The sequence below is a fragment of the Cariama cristata genome, unplaced genomic scaffold, assembly GCF_000690535.1.
Source record: "Cariama cristata isolate BGI_N322 unplaced genomic scaffold, ASM69053v1 scaffold18180, whole genome shotgun sequence".
In the NCBI taxonomy this organism is placed as follows: Eukaryota; Metazoa; Chordata; class Aves; order Cariamiformes; family Cariamidae; genus Cariama; species Cariama cristata.
Window position 1 is genome coordinate 45,600 of NW_009593189.1, and position 18,255 is coordinate 63,854.

Below are 18,255 nucleotides of genomic sequence, written 5' to 3' on the forward strand. Positions count from 1 at the left end.
TTCAGCAGGTTTTTTGTGTGCTTGGTGTAGTCTTTAACACATAAATACAGGTTTGGTTGTATTTGGAAGGAGGAAAAATGCTAATCAATATGTAGCAAGTAGGAGCTTCCTGGCCACTTTGCTGTTAGTTTTTAAGCAATATCGCTAACAAATCAGGATTAATTCAAACTACTTCCCTCAAATTGGTGCAAGGTGGTACATAAAGATATTTGTTGGACCGCACTTGCACTTTACTTTCCACCTGTGGTAGTATCATGCGATTACTGTTCCAGGAACTGAGCTAAGAAAAGAAAAATTCAAGTGAAAACAAACTGGATTGGAGAATAACCTCTGGTTAATTAATTTCTTAGAAATAATTTGGGCCCAAATAGTTTTTGCTGTTATACCGGTTTTAGAGATGAAACTGATTTCAATGCAATTATTTGGGAAGTACAGTTACACACACAAAAGGCAAAGAAAGCCATTGCTTTCCCAAACACAAAGTACTAGATTTTTAAAATTAACTCAGTATTTCCTTTCGGAGGTCTCCACTCATCTCACTGTAAACTGTGGTTAGTGAATTTTTAAATTCATTTTTTAAGTTCATTCATGAGGCAAGTCCCTCAGTGTGGATTTAGAAGCCTAGTTGCAGGCTTTTTTTCAGGAAATTCTGACTCTGCTGTCTAATCTACTCTTCAGATGCGACAGAAATATTTATTTTCTATTAACAAGCAAGATTAAGCAGATTTATTCTAATTAGCAGGTAACTTTGCTGTGTTGTGTTTTAAAACAGGCGGTACTTTGGTGAGAAAATTGGGCTGTATTTTGCCTGGTTAGGTTGGTACACGGGGATGCTCTTCCCAGCTGCCTTCATTGGATTGTTTGTCTTTTTGTACGGAGTCACCACTTTGAATCACTGCCAAGTCAGGTAATGTGGGCACTTTTGTAAGGGAAATTACAGCTGTGGGTTATTATGAATTGTTTAAGAGATCTTCATATAAATTGTTAATTATTTCATTTTGAACTGTTGAATAAGTACTCTGGAGAAGACTGTGGTTCTCACAAGGTACCCAGTATCAAGCTTCCCTTGCTTTGTGCTCCTGAATTGGGATGGGAGGCAATGTTTCTTGCCCTGCTCCAGTTGCTGATGGTGTTGGCAACTCAGCATGAAGTAGGGAAAAAGTAGGGCTCCTTCATTGCTGTTGTAACAGACTGGCAGAAGGGTGGGAAATTTTCACTCTCTTCAAGGCCCTTCACAAAGATCCACCACAGGAGGCATTCTTCAGACGAAGAACCCCTTGGACCTTCTGCTGAGTGCTGCATCTCTCCGTTCTTGCCTGCTTAAGACAGGTTACAAGAATAAGTCAAACTTAACTTTGTCTACAGTCATCCTCACCGTCCTCCTACCAAAGGTCATTTCTGACTCAAGGAGATACTGCTAGACTGGCCCTGAAGAACTGTCCTCTGCAGTTATGACTGTAAACTCTGAACTCTTAGACAGTCAACAAATATTAATTATGCACATGCAGTTATGAACATCTTGGCTTCAGTTACAGAACCAGTATTGTTCAATAAGTAACTGAGTATTAGTGAAACTTATCAATCCATTTTAAGACTGATTGTTGTGCATCAAACTAAATTTTATCTTTTCTGTTTTTCCAGTAAAGAAGTCTGCCAAGCTACAGATATCATAATGTGTCCTATATGTGATAAATACTGTCCCTTCATGAGGTTGTCAGACAGCTGCGTTTATGCCAAGGTACGTTATAAACTATGCAAATAGAAATGCTTTCCTGGTAAAAGCATTAATTTTGCCTTTTGCATTTGTCTTTAGTGAGCTTGGGTAGATAAAATCTTGAAAGGACAGACCAAGTTCAGCCAATATTAACATTCATTGTCTTTTACTAAAACTTAGTTTGAGTTGTAAAACATTTGAATGCAATTTGCACTTAAGAGATTCAGCAGTCCCAGAGGTCGTGTCCTAGATGCATGTACTACGGTGTCCTTGGCATCAGTCTTTATCTTATGATCCATCCTTTGTACGCGGCTCCATAAAATGAATGCTTTGGGTCTGAAATGATGCTCACACCTGGTATTGGCAGGGGTCAGTCCCAGGCCAGGCTGGCAAATAGTCCTGTCAATTGGCAGGTGCATTTCACACGTCAGGTGAGGGATCCTCAGGCTGGCTGCACTCATGATCACATTAATTTTATGAGGTGGAAATAGAAAATAAAACCTTATTATCGCAAATCGATCACACTATTACTATATCCTTCAGGTAACCCACCTTTTTGACAATGGAGCCACTGTCTTTTTTGCTGTTTTCATGGCGGTGTGGGGTAAGTTTTTGTTTTGATATTAAGTAATTGCACAATCTTTATCTTAAAGATCATGATGCAACATAGGCCTTTGTAATTTCCAGACACTTTTTTCAGACACTGAGAAAAACAATATAGGCTTGATGCTTTTCTGTTTTTGCAAAAGGAAGATGGAAGTGGTTGAAATGAGGTTTTTAATGCAATAATAATTTTAATTAAATTAAAAACATTAATGCAATGTGTAGTGTCTGTGTAGATAGTTATATTCTGAGGGGTTTTGTGATTGTTTTTCAACCTGTTGGCGCTGAGGCCTTTTCTCTGTTACTGTTCAGGGCTTCTCTTAGCTTAAGGCAGCTCATTCAGTGTCTGTACCAAAATGAATTAATGTATTGTTTTTCCCACCTTGCAGAAAGGCAGTAAAGCTTAAATACATGTTAGCTTGTTGTAATTAAAGCAAAACTCTGATGAAATGAATGGAAGATTTAGTTGAATGACAAGTTGATCCAAGAGTGACCTAACTGTTGCCATGGAGGCTGAATTTGCCCATAGGACACTTCTATTTCTGTCTCGACTACTTTTCCCACTGTGGTCTTGCAGGCAGAATTGAAGGGAAGAGGAAGCAATAATTTCTGGCAGCAGAAAAAGTCATTCAGACATGCCCTGAGCACGCCCAGGCTCTCAGCTGCTACCATGCCATTCTGAGAGAAGGTTAACACCTTTAGAAAATGGCTCAATGAGGTGCCTCAAAAATGGGATCCATCTCACAGCTCCAGGTGCTTGAGCTATCCTGATTTAACCATTGTTCTCCTATTCTTACTCACGCATCTCCAACTGCTTTGGAAAGGTGTCCAAGTAATTCTTATAATCTCCATTTTAAACTGCAAATCTCTTTACTGAGCCACAAGAGGTATCCAGGAGGCAACATCAGAGCCATCAGGACAACATAGATTAGCCTACCAGTCTGTCTCCATTCCTTCCTCCAAAACTATGTTTTTGTCTTGGTTAACTAATTAAATTGGGACATATACTAATCAAGCTTATTCATGCCATTTCATGTAATATTGATGGTATTAAAATATCACAAATTAGATTAAGGAAAAAATCCACATATTGTAGAGATTTTATGTTTCTCCTTGGTATTTCAGCTTTGTTTGAGAGCTACACCAGAGCTGAGAATGACCAAAACTTTCTAAACCTTAAAGATTTTTTTAAACGTTTACTCAGGCTTTCTGCCCTCTTTCTCTATGTGCTCACCAAAGTTGAGAATGTCCAAGACAGTTTAGAGGCAGGGACTTCCATCTCAGCTCGGAAAGTTGATGGGTTAACATTGTTGAACATTTACGTCACTGTTCCTAACTGCTGGTGAGCGTGTCTTTGGAGCGCGGCTTTTTGCACCAGTGCTTTTGTTCCTCCTTAACAGTACTACTGCTTTCAGGAGACAGCTGTGCTGACAGCATTGCATCTGTGTCTTAGCACTGCCCAGAACCGGGGCTGGAGGAGGAGCAGCTCTGGGTAAGGGGAGTCCCTCAGCCAAGTACCCATACTGGGTCCTGCCTCGTGGCCGCTGCTTGGGAGAAGGCTGAGCAGACTGAGCATGCCTGCCTACAAAATGTTGTAGGTCCTCTCTCTTTCCTGTCCCTAGTTGATGGGAGCTGCACCTCACTTTAGTTAGCCTCTCCTTCCTCCACCTCCTTCAGCATCACTGTCAGACTTCCAGACCCAGTTCCCTCTGGCGATATCTCCCCACCAGTCTGCCAGGGCTCGGAAATGAGCTGCCCATCCATGCATCTCCAGCACCTAAGCCCACAGGGAGATAAGAAAAAACACAGTAACAGCTGCCCTCTGGATGTTTTGCCTAGTGGAGAAGGGACTAGAAGACAGCGTCTGGGGCGAGAGCTTTCCCCACCGCTTTTGTTGGCTTACTCTGTGCATGTGAGCTTGGCACCAAGAGGGACGTAGGGGCAGCAGCAGGGAGGAGGTTGTGAGTGTAGGGTAATGGTTCGGGGAATGGGGCCATCCTATGGCTCCACTCAAACTGTAGTTTCCTAAATAAGGCTGCTGAGACAACAGTGAGATTGTGGAGATATTTTCCATGCAGTTAGGTCTAAAGCAGCATTGGAACAAGGAAAACCGCACTTCCCAGGGATTTTCTGGTACTGTGTTTATGATTTGGCTTACCGCCTGTCTTAAATGGATTTTCAGTCTGCAGTAGACCTATTGGCAGCTGCAGGCATTACCATCATCTCAGCAAACCACAGGGAAGAGAAGAAACAATGGTTGTGGAAATGTTTTTTTCTGTCAGCATGAAACAACTGGCAAGTGCATGACAAATTGGCTGTGAAAAGTTCAGCCTTCTAGATGATCCGGTTTGACAGACACTAGGGTATAAAATAATGATGGCAGTGCTTTTAAAAAAAACAGAATGAAAGCAAAAAAAGGCAGGTAGAACTGTATTACCTTTTAGCCTGACCTTAGCCACTGTCTTATTGTCGAAAGTACCTTCTTCACTGTCTTTAGATCCATTAGTGAACTCCCATCTTGAGGGAGAAGACTCAGTGATTTACTTGGGGTTTTCAAAACCAGGCGTGGTCAGGTTGGGCTTTCCATGAAGAAGTGATCTGTGTGGTGTTTTCCTCCTTTTACTCTGAAGACATCTTTAATTGGCGGACAAAGTGGGTTTCTCACTTTTTGAATAGAAATAAAATACTTCTCCAACTGACGAGGAAACTGCTGTGGCCAGGCTAGTGAGAGGAATTGCCACAACAAATATCAGTATGGGCTGCTTGATTTGTGGAGCAGCAGTGTGCCCAGCTGTAGGACTCTGAGGCACAGGGACCTGTCTTTTATAGTGCTTCATTGTGGGATAAGTGGGTCCCATCAAAGTAAGGTTGGAATTGTCAAGTGCACCAGGAGATATTGGAATAGAAACACACTTTCCGTCAAAAATATGTATTGACCCATCACCTCACTTACTGTATTTCTGCCCAGTTTAAGCAAAGTTCTATATAAGAAGTAAAAGTAATTGATACAATAGGAAAAAAATGTGGTACTTACTAAGGTATACCCAAAAGACGTAAGACTTAAGATAACTTTCATTTTAAACTGATGTAGCAAAGGACAAAAGATAGTCTCCCTTCAGTACACTGAAGGAATTCACTGGTAGTTTGTGTAAGCTTTTCTGTATTGCAGCTTCTGTTGAAAGGAAAAACCCTTTCAAAAGGATTGAAAGTGTAACTCTTTGTGGTTTATAGGAACCAGTAAGTCCCTATAAACACTAATACTTTTTTTTATTGGTGAACAGATTGTCATTAATGCTTACTGAGATGTTGTCAACTCAGAAGCTGGAAAAGAATTTTTCCTTTTGAGAATCTCTAGTCTTGATGATGTTTTCCAGATGTTCAGAGCTTTCAAAAAGAGGGGACCAATAGCATTTTTTTGTGTTTCTGTGCTAGAGGGAAACACCTACATTTTGCCCTTTATGTATGCTTTGAGATATGTCAGCTTGATGAAAAGGTAGGTCTCGTTTCTAGGAAAAACTCCTCTTTTTTTACTGTCTGAATTGGATTCTTACCAAAGACAGAAAATGAGAGAAAGGTGTTCATTCTAAATAAATGTTGACATTTAAAGTGAAGAAAAAAGTCATTGTGAGAAAAAAATCTAGGTAAATTTGATACTCAGTTGGCTACCAACATGTTGCTTTAAAGTCAGATAGAATTGTAGCTTTTAGTTTTCCATTTGAAGTACTGGGGAAAGCTAGTGCGAAGGTGTCACTTGTCGGGGTGTTTCCTGAAGCTCAGCAGCAAAGTTCTGTAACTGTCCAACAGGAGAGTCCAGCTATTTATCCTTTCTAATGCTTTGCTAGAGACAAGTTGGGCTGATGGTAGTTTCTTTGTCTCTGCATATAGTCCCCTGACTAAGGGACACAAGAAAAAACCTTTTTGAAATTTGTTCTTGTCTGCCTAGAAGTGTGTTTCCTTTGATAAAGGAAGTAGCTTTAGAACACTTGCTGAAAGGCAAAGTTGGGAGGGGAAAAAAGACCTGTCATGAAGAATTTAACACTTTTTTCAAGCAATAAGAAATGTCAACATGAAACATTTTTTCTAAATTTATCAGTTAGTCTAATAAAAGATACTACTTTCCTACAAACCTTGCCTCTAGCATAAAACATTCATATTGATCTGCTCTCTGAGGAGGCAGAATTTGAGGTTCTTCAGCAATATTCCTGGTATATAGAATATATTCCAGAAGTTAGGATGGATATATTAAATAGTGTTCTGAAATACAAAGGAGAGGATTTCTGAGAGAAGGTCAGGATTAAGCTATTTGCTGCAAGAGGCCATTTGCGTCACTAGATAAGATCACAACTTGTTTCAAAAGCATCTGAGGAAATGATGTTAAGACATCTGTTTGTACAAGTGGATGTTGAGGACTGAGCTGCAATGATGAGGGCAAGCATAGCATAGAGAAAGGTAGCAAAAGACCTGGGAGTTAAGGCCAATGAGAAATTCAGAATTCCAAGCAGGATTTTTGGAGAATTCTCAGCATCTAGTTTAAACATATCAATTGGGAAATGGGAGAACAGTAAGTACAACTGTGTCCTGTTGAGCTCTCAAAGTCAAAAAAGAATGCTGAAGTGTCATATAGGGTATTAGTGATTACTTCACTAGAAAAGAAGCAGAGAAATTTCAAAATGCAGTACTTTTTATAAAACCTCAATAGTACAGTGAATCAATCAAAGATGCTTATTTATAGCATATTTTAAAATATCTATCAAGAGAAAAATGCATACTGACCTGGATAGGGGGAGAAAAGTGTAGCACGGTAAAAGCTAAAACAGCGCTATACAGATCGTCCTATTTGATACTTAATGATTTGAAAACAGCTTTCTAAAGAACCTTCAGGAACTGCACGTACTTACTCTGACAGGTGCTAAATATGCTAAATATAAAATGTATGGATTCCTCACTCCAGGTGTGTGAAAAACAAGAAAGAAAAGAAGTATGGTTCAGCACAGACGTATCTGAGAGGTTCATGCCTGTGGACTCATACGCCCACTTGAGTCCTGCTTCCAGCTGCTTTTTGGAATGGAAACAGAGTGGTAGTAATCAATCAGGCTTGTTTCTCCCATGTCTCCAAAAAGTGCAGGACTACTTCTTTAGCCTGTGCAAAATAATTCAATATGAGCTGGTAGGAGATGAGCAGCTCCACCAGAGGGCAAGTCAAGGAATGAACAATGTGGTGGTTCAACCTCATTAGCACTGACTACTTTTGCAGATCCCAACCAATCACACTGCAATTATTACAAGAAGTCATAGAAGCGTTAGGCTCAGGAGACTGAATTTACTTTCTTTATGAGATTAAATCAAAGCGACTGGTTACCTGATGTAACATAACCCCAGCTTTCAGAAAAAGGATGACATCATATATGAAAATGCCTTCAAACCAAATAGCTGCCTCCTTAAACATGCTTTTGATATCTTATCTGCTCACAGTGTTCATTTTCTAAGCATATCTTAGCTGCATTGACTAATACATTAAAATGTCACAGAATCCCAGACTGGTCTAGGTTGGAAGGGACCTCTGGAGATCATTGAGCCCAACCACCCTGCCAAAGCAGGGTCACCTATAGCAGTTGTACAGGATCTCGTCCAGGCGGGTTTTGAAAAAAAAAAGAGCCGCCATAACCTCTCCGGGCAGCCTGCAGAAGGGCTCTGCCACCCTCAGAGTACAGAAGTTCTTCCTCATATCAATGTGGAACTTCCCGAGTTTCAGTTTGTGCCCATTGCCCCTTAACCTGTCGCTGGGCACCACTGAAAAGAATCTGGCCCCATCCTCTTGACACCTGCCCTTAAGGTATTTATAAGCATTGATGAGATCCCCTCTCAGTCTTCTCTTCTCCAGGCTGAACAGACCCAGCTCCCTCGGCCTTTCCTTGTAAGAGAGATGCTCCAGTCCCCTGATCATCTTCGTTATATATATAATAATTCTTACTGGCTAAAAATTCACTTTCACCAGACTGATGCCAGTGCTTAGTACGATGTCACATCGTTACCAATATGCTGCAGTAGGGCAGATAGTCCATTAAGGAGATGCTTTTAGAACTGAATGTGGAACATACCGCCAGGCTGCTGTGACACTGTTACAGCTGATACTGTGCTAGCTCATGCACACAAAGGTTTATGTTCTCTGTGGTTATCAGCCTGATGCTTTTCAGTGAGCAATAAAGGGAAGAGCCAAACCTCACAGTGGGAGAGGAAGCCTTTCCAGTGATTTGTGTTAGTTTTAGGCAGCTTCTACATTCTTTTAACAAAACAAATTAAAAAAAACCTGTAACCATAAACAGGCTTAGTATTAATCTCCAGAGTATGAACGTATTATTTTATGACCGAGCACTTCCTTGATTGTTCTTTCCATCACAAAAGGGAAGCACAGTCATGTACAGGCATGTTGCACTATCTGGAACTCTGTCAATAAGGGCGGTACAGCACAGAATGTTTAATTGTCAGATGTTAATGGCACACCACATGTGCACAGTCATCTAGTATGAAAGAAATGGTCTGGATTAGAAAGGTGTAAGACACAAGTTCCCATTTCCTCATTAGTACTGCACAGATCTGCACATGCACTGGAATGTGCTTCGTCTAGGTTCTGGTTTCTGTGTATTGTAAATGATCTTCAGAGAAGGAAGGTTACTGCTCTGTCTACAGCAGCCCCAAGAAACCTTTAACTTCATCAGAAATCTGCTATATCTAGTAATGATGAGTCACAGGAACAATTTTATTCTTTGAGAGTCCTCCCTTGGTTGGTCGGAAATTAGACGTTCTCATTTAGCACTAAATGAAATCTCTAAAGCCTCAATCATACTTGAAGCAAGCAAAGTAATCTTTAGAAACCAATGCTTTTTGAAAGCAGTTTTGATCATCAGCTTGATTTGCTGTTCAAAGGGACCCATTTATGCAAAGAAAATAAAATAATGTAACAGCTTCATTCAACAGTTCTGTGATAGTCATTAGCATTTTCTTGACTTAAAACCAATTTTGTATCTTTTTTTCTGTTTGCTCCAGCAACTGTTTTTCTGGAGTTTTGGAAAAGAAGACGAGCAGTAATTGCTTATGACTGGGACTTGATAGACTGGGAAGAAGAGGAGGTTTGTATTAAAAAAAAAGTGCTCCTTAATCTTTAATACAAAAAGATTTGGTTAAAAATGTAAGCATGTTTTTCTTTTGGATTTATTTTCAATTCATTCTTCAAATCTTCATAAACTGGGAAATAAGCATTTTTCTCTGCAGATGTTTCCTCTGAAACGTGAAGAAATTTTCCCCAGGCCAAACTGTCCTCTCTTTTTACACCTTTGTAAATCTATATTAATTTCAACATATCAGTGGCTGTTGTTGTGGGGGATTTCAGGAGACAAATGCACTTTGGGGAAGCTAACAAATTTTCCTTTTGAAGCCAGGGAAATTCTTGACAGCCCAGGGTACCATGCGTTTTGACAGATGAGCCTTTATCTATTCTTTTAGATAGCCACTAAGAATATTGATGGAGAGAAAGCCTTGTGAGGCTTGTACCAGCTTCTGAACGTTCAGGTGCTGGTAACCTAAATATACAGTGCTGGGGAGAGACTGAGGGAGATGAACCAACTCAAAGGACTTAATTCATCCTCTGTTGGTAGAGGAAATCACCTTAGGGAGGAAACTAAACAGTGAAAAATAGTGTTAACCTTTTTCTATGGTGATTACCAGAAAGAAACAACATGCTCTTGAGACTGAGAGCTGAGGTCTAAGTGGAACTAGGTTTTATTATGCAGGAGAAAAGCAAAATTCAGTAGGTGTGGCAGAAAAAGTGCTTTTCGAGTGGGATTTGGACGTACAGGTGTCCACAAAGTCTGCTGTCCTTCCTCTCCAGAGACTGTCCTGAAGCTCTTGGCGGGGCTGTAAGAGGCTGCTGTACCGGTCTCAATGCAGTTGAACTTGCATATTGGTGCCTCTGTGGAGGAATTTCTTTTTCATTAATCTTGCCAGCAGAGAAACAGACTTCTGAGTGATGGGATTTTTGTCTCTATGAGGCAATGTAGTTCAATGAGGCCATGAAACAGTACAATTGTTCATTTGCTGGTAAAAGTTTTTTTTAAATGTTTAATGACTAAGGAAATAATCCAAGAACATAAAATGAAATGACTTGCACAACTGGAAATCGGTTTCTTTATAGCAACAGGAACATCATTATTTGTGCACATATGCTGTCAATTCTTGGTGATACTTCAGAACTATTGTCATATATTTAGAAAATACTCTAATACTGATTTAACTCTTCTGAGATTAGCAGCTTGCTCTTGCCAATGCTGACAAGTCACAGAGAGACCACACTGAGATAGTTCTGCCTGCGGTTCAAATATTGGTCAGGATTCACCTGCAGTGAGCATGTCCCCTCATGGCTCGTTGCAAAAAAGCTGCTGCTGTTGCTGACAGCTAAGGCGAAAGACAGATTTATCAAATTGCAATTTCCAAGTCAGGATTATAGCTCAGTGTCCCCAGAATGAGAAGGAGCCTTTAAACTAACAAAATACACAAGCAAGTACAGTATGAGGCCCTTTATGTGTTTTTCCCCTGAAATCTGGTCTTGCAGATGTTTATAGTTTGGGATCCTATATATCTGCACCTTTCACCGTTTAACCTACCTGGATTTGGGATTATGCTGATTTATAAAGCCATCCACCTGAGTCTTCTACAATCAGTTCATTTACAAATACTGAATTTCCTGGTAAGGCTGTCCTTAAGTGATGCTTCGCTTTTGGGTTTTTTTGTTTGGTTGGTTTTTTTTCCCCCTGTCCATGTAATAACACGAAGCGATTTTTGGCTGCTGTGGTAATGCTTGAAGGAGTCTTTTGCTCAGGTGTGAGCACAACAGCTCCAGGCCCATTCAGGACCACTCCCCATTCTGTTTCCCTCTCCTCTCTATGCACATGCCCAAACTCTGCTTGCAGCCTTGCTGCTGCTGATACTGGAAGTGTGTGTCCTCTTGCAGAACCTGGAGGAAAGCATTGCCATGGAAGATTTACTGTCTGCTTTCTAAGCTTTTTTGGAAGAGCATTACCATGCCTATGCAACTAAGCCTTTAGCTGGACTATACACTGAAGAGACAGAGAGAGTAGAGTTGCTAGATTTTTTTCTCTTCCAGTCAGAAAGCCTGAAAGAGCTTCTGGTAGTTGAAACTATCCTCACAGAAATATGGTGTGTTTTATTTCATGATGTCTATCAAATAACATTATTTTTTTATAAGAGATGCTTATGTTCCACTGGCAGATTATTTCAGTTTGGCCTGCAGGATGACGTATGCATGTCGGTAATTTTCAGAGGATACCTGGTCCCTGCTGATGATCAGCTGCTCTTTTGTTCTCACACCAGGCTTTTTCCAATGAGCTCTGTCAGCAAGACCTCGGTCAGGTGCTGTGGGGCAGTGGTGAGTGTACTTGCTCCAGAGCTATTCATTGCACCTTCTTACAGGTCTAGAGGGAGTTTTTTAAGTCTCTACAGCAGGAGGTAGCAGTCTTTTCAGAAGCAGTGTGCCAGATGGTACCTTTCTCTCTCAAATTAGAGGTTAAAGATGCCAATAGGAGCTCAGCTGGTTGCTTCTCAAAGATTTATGTGACCAGTCATCAGAGCATCAGTATCTCATTGGCATTTAAGGCATCAGTTCCTCCTCTGTTCAGCATTCAGTGGGATCCCAAGAGTGAGAGCTGATTGCGTCTCAGAGGTGTCTTCTCTGAAGATGCTACAGCTGCCAGTGCCCATACCTACTGCACAACTCGAGCATGTCCTTGCTTTAAGGTCAGCTCTATGGACCACTGCCTCCTCTTGCACTTTTCCATTGGCACTGGAGTCTTTGCAGGACTTTGCCCCTGAGACAGTCACAGTTGGAAGCAAGTGTCCCAGGAGAAAAAGCGTTGAGATCATTTCCCTGTTCCGTGGTTCAAAGTCCACCTCTTCACTTTGCCATTGCCTTCAGCTGCAAGCAAGATGACCTGCAAACCACAGGCTTTGCAAGGAGACTTACTTCTGGGGGTGCTATCATTGTCCCAGTGATCAAGATTCAGATTTTCAGTCTTTTCAAATCTCTTTTCTACATCTGGGTTATAGAGAACAATATATCCTTGGACTAGGAAGGATAGGTATCCTGCAAGAATTCACCTGTTGAAGGACTCAGAAACCTCCTGAAAGAAAAGGATATGTTTCACAAAGAAATTTAGAGTAGCTCTTCTAGTGCAGAAAGATCTGGCCTAAGGCAATGCACATTAATCCATATTTGATACTCCAGAAATCAGTATGGTTTCTACTGTGAGAAAAGAATTGGAATGATTCATGTTTGAGAAGCGGGAAGGAAGGAGAACGGTGTGTTTTATGTAGACTGAAAAAGACACATCCTGTGGAGTTTGGTCAAAAAGTTGTCAGTGAAATGTCAGTGAGAATTTTGTCTCCCTAAGGTGAAAATTTTACTCCTAAAAGTGCTGCTTTCTAATAAAATCACTGCTAATTAGATTTCCTCTCTACATTCCATTCAGTAATCACTGGACAAAATCAGCGGATTTCTTTTATTAGCTAGTTCAAAGAAATCAATTAAAGAGTTCTAATTACCATTTTAAGTCACAGGCTTTTGTTAATGAAGATTGCTATTTTTATTAACATTATCTACCATGTCTAGTTTTTGCTTGCTTTAATTTTCATTGTCAAATTGAAAAATAAGGTTTTGCTACAGAGGGAAATTTATTAATTCCTACCAACAATAGATTGGGAAAAAAAAACATTTATAAGGCTTCCTATCACTTCGTTATCACTTTTCTGTTCTAAGTGAAGAGACAAAGAAATGAAACAATGAAGACGATGGGAAGGCGAATTAAATTTGTTCAGATATGCAACCTTGTGAATTCCTCACCACTTCAGATTTTCACCCAAGGCAGGCATGCAGCAGCCCCTGTAGGGTCCAGGTCCCCCAGCCTGGGGACATGGGCTGAATGTGTTCTGGCTCTTTCAGCCCTGTATATCTGGATTTCCTTTCCTTGTAAATGAGGTGCAGGGTGGGAAACACGGAGAGTAACCGGATCTTGGCTAGGCAGCTGCGCAGAGTTCCTGGCACTCCCAGCCAACATAGGGCTTCTGTTGCTATTGAATTGACCAGAGATTGTAGGAGATACCTAGATTCATGGACAGGTAGATATGGTAAGGACTTCCCTATAGTGCAGACTGTAAAAGATAATCAAACCTTGGCTTAGAGAGAGCTGCAGAGAAGAAAGGCTTTCTTCTCTATGACTCGGTAAGTCTGCTCGCAGAGCTCTTGCACAGTCTACAGGGTGCAATTCTCAAGCGCTCTGCCTCAATGCTATCACACTCTGTCCTTTTGCACGTCCCTGGGCACACAGGAATACAACTGGTGTTGTTTCTCATGCTGGATTATGGTCTGCTCAGCAGCCTTCAGCCCTCATATGGCAGGAACAGCTTGAGCAAGGTGTTATCTTCCCACCACAGAAACATGCTTAGCCTTTGTATATAGCTGATGTAGGGCTGGTTCCCTCAAGCACGTAATTAGTTACACAGGCATTGCAGCTGAGCATACATGCCTCAACTTTTTTTAATACCATGTTACCAGGTTACTGCTTGAATTTGGAAATTAACTGTATTGAGAAAGTGCCTCCAAAATTTGAGAGAATGAGACACAACTTTTTTTTTTCCCCCCAGGAGAAATTTATAAAAAGGTTGTAGGATTTTAGGATATCTCATTTTTATTCATATTCTAAAGACCTGTGTGAGCAGTTAACATTCACCTATTTCAATGCAGTCATTTAAGGTCCGGACGTTTACAATTTCAGTCAGTCAAAGTACAATTAAATGCAGTTGAAGGGTTGGAAGTGACCAAAATTGTTAAGCTGGGTTCTTGGCTGTTACAAAGAAATGCCCAGCAGAGGCCTGGTGGAAAAGCTGCAAAGACAGTCCGTGGCTGCCTTTGTGCTCCCCTGTGGCCAGCGGTACCGTGGGCCAGTTCTCCAGTATGCATCAGAGCACTGTAAAACCTGATCTGATGGCTACAGACTGCCAGCAGCTGCGAGAGTCCATCTTGGCAGCCTGGTGCTTTCTGTCCTCCCTGACAGCATCCACGATGTCAGACGTGGGTGAGGTGGCACGGGACCTGCGGCTCTTGCTGAGCCTCCCGGATGGCAGGGCAGTGGGGTGGCCCTGCTGCAGCTCAAGACCGTGAGGTCTTACCTGAGCCAAGGGTGAACCCCGTCTTCCGACAAGGCTGTGAACAGATGTAAGCAAGTCTCTCCCCAGGAAATCCCAGGTTTCATTTCAGAATAGAGTTCTTATGGCAGAGGAGGAGTTGACATTTCTGCTGCTGAAAGCTGTTCTTGCTAATAATATTGTCCAAGTTAGGAAGGAATTGAGCAATATTAGATGGCATGGCTCCTTCTTCAAATGCTGAGAAACTTTTGCTGCTAATGGGAAGGTAACCAATTACCTAGCAAACAGCAATTGCGTTTGGAAAAAGGAGTTTTGGTTTGGTTTTGGTTTTTTTTTTTGCTTTGTTGTATCAATAGGGTAATACCAGGCTGGAAAACTCTGTGGTGTCAACCTTAAAATTATTTGGCTTACAGCCATATAATTTGAAAGAGCATTGTTTAGATGAGTAGCTAATTGGGGACTTCAGTAAATACTTCCAATATGGTTTTATGGGTACAGTGATTTATTCTAGTTCTCATGAAGGAGACCTGATTTCCCCACTCAGCTTTTATAGTAGCTGTGCCAGCTGCCAAGTTCAAAGATGTAATGCCCAGTAACAGTGGTCTGATAAATGATCTGAAGCTTCCTACAGAATCTTTCCTAGCTGTGCTGTATGTGAACATTATCTGTCTGTTCTTTAGGAGGAAATACGCCCGCAGTTTGAAGCCAAGTACTCCAAGAAAGAACGAATGAACCCCATATCCGGGAAGCCGGAGCCTTATCAAGCATTTGCAGATAAATGCAGCAGACTCATTGTTTCTGCATCTGGAATATTTTTTATGGTTTGAGAACTTTTATTTCTTTACCAGTTGAAAAATTACAAAATAACATTATTTCTGCTGAGAGAGTATGGAGATATTGGATATGACTGCTCGAAAACTAAATAAGCTGTATCATGTTTACTGCAGGCTGAAAATCTGTACATAGCAAATTGCCTGAGTTTCTGTAAAGTCCTACACTAGTTCACTCTTCACTGAGTCTCACAGATAGTTAAGTCCTTCCTTCCAGACTATACACATAACGCTATATGTAGTGACACATGTGCCAGAATAGTGACACTATCGCATTTAGGCACCAATTTCAGCTGACTGAATTAGCTCACTGATTTCCTTGCCTTCCCTGTGTAGACAGTGCAGAGTGATGGGGAGAGATGCCATGGAAGAGGCAGCTCTTCTTTGTAAACTCGACAGAGAACCTAACTAAGGTGCCTAGAGTGCTTAATGATGTTAATATGGCCTAGTTTTTCAGTGTATGGAGGAGGTAAGGAAAGAGGGTTCATATTCCTAGTGGAATTGAAATGGAGAAACCTATGTTCCTTGTCTAAAATGAGGCATCTCTCCCTCTTCCAAAATGCGAAACTAAATGCAGCAGTAAAATCTCTCCTAACAGAGAGCTGCATGCATTTCTGCTGAAATGCCCCCATCCTCTAACTTCACTGAAGCTATTAGTCGCTCTTACTGACGTGACAACCGCAGTGGTAGGACTGGTCTTGACAACACAGCTGGCATCAGCTCAGCCCCTCACGGCATTTACTAGGGCTTTTCCAGAAGGCTGGAAAATGATAGCTATGTGTGCAACTTCAGGAGCTGTTGGGAGCCAGGTAGGTGAGCTAGCCCAGCAACTTTGTGTTTGGATGGGATGGGAGGGAAAAAGGGCAGAGGGCTTGTGGGAAACTGATGATTTCGAAATTGTCCAAAGCAATCTTGGACAAGAAAGGCAAGAACATTATTGAGGTGAACTGTGCTCTGGTGTGTCAGGTGGATGGAGAGAGACACGTGGAGAACCACTGGGCACAAGGAGCCAATGTGCTGTCTGACTCAGCCCTTGGAGACGCGTCTGCTTAGGACTGCAGCCTCTGCTCAGAATTGATTCTACACCTGCAACATTTTGCATATTTTCCCTACCTTTTTTTCTTGAAGGGGAACAGTTTTCACTCCCTGCCCTTTGCAAACACAGTCATTAATCTTCTCAGCCTAGTGATAGATCTTGCTTAAAGTGCCAGAGAGAGTAGCCTTGCTCTGAATTGCATGTGCCACAAATTGTCCCCATAACAGTCTTTGAAACAGGACAAGGATTATTTTCACTGAGGGTATTTTTTTATTGCTGGCATAGCATGGTCTTCCATAGAGTTAGAAAAACTCTGAATTTTCTCCTATTCAGGTAAAAATATTCCTTAAAAATTATAGCTTTAAGCACAGGAGATATATGCTTAAGAAAACTTCAAGTTAGAGCAGTTCTCAACATTTCACGGCATTGACTCTCACAGTGCAATTACTAATGCAGCTTGAACCAGGTTAGTGGTTCCCTGTTAACAAAGGAAAGTGGTCCTTCTTCCCCTCAACAGTATGCAGGGAATCCCGACAGTCCTTCACATTCACACACACTTTTCTTTTTCTTCTGCACCGGGATTATGCCAATCAATTTTGTAACTAATAAAATATGAAACCAGCTTGGTTAGCATTCAGTCTTTTCAAAATCATTTTGCCCATTCAGTTGGCTTAGATATACTTCAGTTTTGATAGGTTTAAGTTGTCTATGTGTATCCTTGGAATACACCTCTTCTGCAAACAGTAATCTGTCTTCTACTGAAGAAACTCTCCTTATCTAATAAGGTGGCTAACAGGTACTGTGTCAGAGGTTCTGCGAGATGAGTAGCCCATGCTGATCCCCAGCTGTTGTTCCAGATTCCCAACTGTTTGTCCTTTAGGTGGCTTGCCAAACTGTGATATAAATTGGTCACGATGGACAACAGTTGTCATTTAGCGCTCAGCTGTTGCATAGGGAACATCAAGTGATTTAGCAGCCTGGCTCAGCTGCGTGACGTTCACGTTATAACGGTCACATTTGCTGAAAGTCTCGTCAGAGAAGAAATTACAAGGGCAGTTGAATTTGTCGCCTTCCCTAGATAGACTCTTTCCAGAGCTGTAGCAAGAAGCAACTTGCTAGGGTTGCTCGCCAGGGTTGTTGTTGAGACAGTGCTTACAAATGGAGACATTTTTTCATGTAAGTGTGAAGTCCATTGCAGCACAAAATCCATCCCAAATATGACCCCATCAAGCTCGGGCATCAATTTGAGACTAGGCTTTGCATATCGCAGAACGTGCGTGTAAGGACAATTTCTGATTCCCAGAGCTGGCAACACTCAAAAACCACATTAATGCTAAGGAAGAGGTACATTTCCAAGAAAATGCTTAAAACTAAAAATTATTTTAATATAATTTCAAAGATATTTTGCATTATGGAAAATAAAAAGGACTTCACCATAAGAAGAATATTCATATTGAAACCTTTCTCTGGAATCAGAATGGATGTATTTTTCAAGCCCTTCATTTCATTGTTTTAGTTTTCAGAGTTTCAGGGAGAAGTTAACTCCTGTTCTCTTGAAAGTTTTCAGGTTCTTCTCTCTGATTTTTTCTTCCTTTAGATCTGTGTGGTGATTGCTGCTGTTTTTGGCATTGTTATTTACCGTGTTGTGACTGTCAGCACGTTTGCTGCCTTTAAGTGGGCTTTAATCAGGAATAACTCTCAGGTTGCAACTACAGGGACTGCAGTGTGCATCAACTTTTGCATCATCATGCTACTGAATGTGGTGAGTAAAACTAACATATCCAAAGTTATACCTGAGCCATTGGATCAGTAGATATCTCAGTCTGCAGACTACCATATGCTTTTGGTTCCTTTTTCAGCAG

The 18,255-nt window shown here is 41.2% G+C and overlaps 1 protein-coding gene across 1 annotated transcript in view; it reads left to right on the forward strand.

The window, feature by feature from the left end:
- Nucleotides 1–18,255, forward strand: part of ANO4 (anoctamin 4) — a 63,709-nt gene that overhangs the window by 21,610 nt on the left and 23,844 nt on the right. The window contains exons 6-11 of the mRNA XM_009709512.1: nt 773–907; nt 1,642–1,738; nt 2,258–2,318; nt 9,362–9,444; nt 15,208–15,348; nt 17,991–18,155. Of these exons, the coding sequence (XP_009707814.1) occupies nt 773–907; nt 1,642–1,738; nt 2,258–2,318; nt 9,362–9,444; nt 15,208–15,348; nt 17,991–18,155 (682 nt within the window). The remainder of the gene's footprint in view (nt 1–772; nt 908–1,641; nt 1,739–2,257; nt 2,319–9,361; nt 9,445–15,207; nt 15,349–17,990; nt 18,156–18,255) is intronic.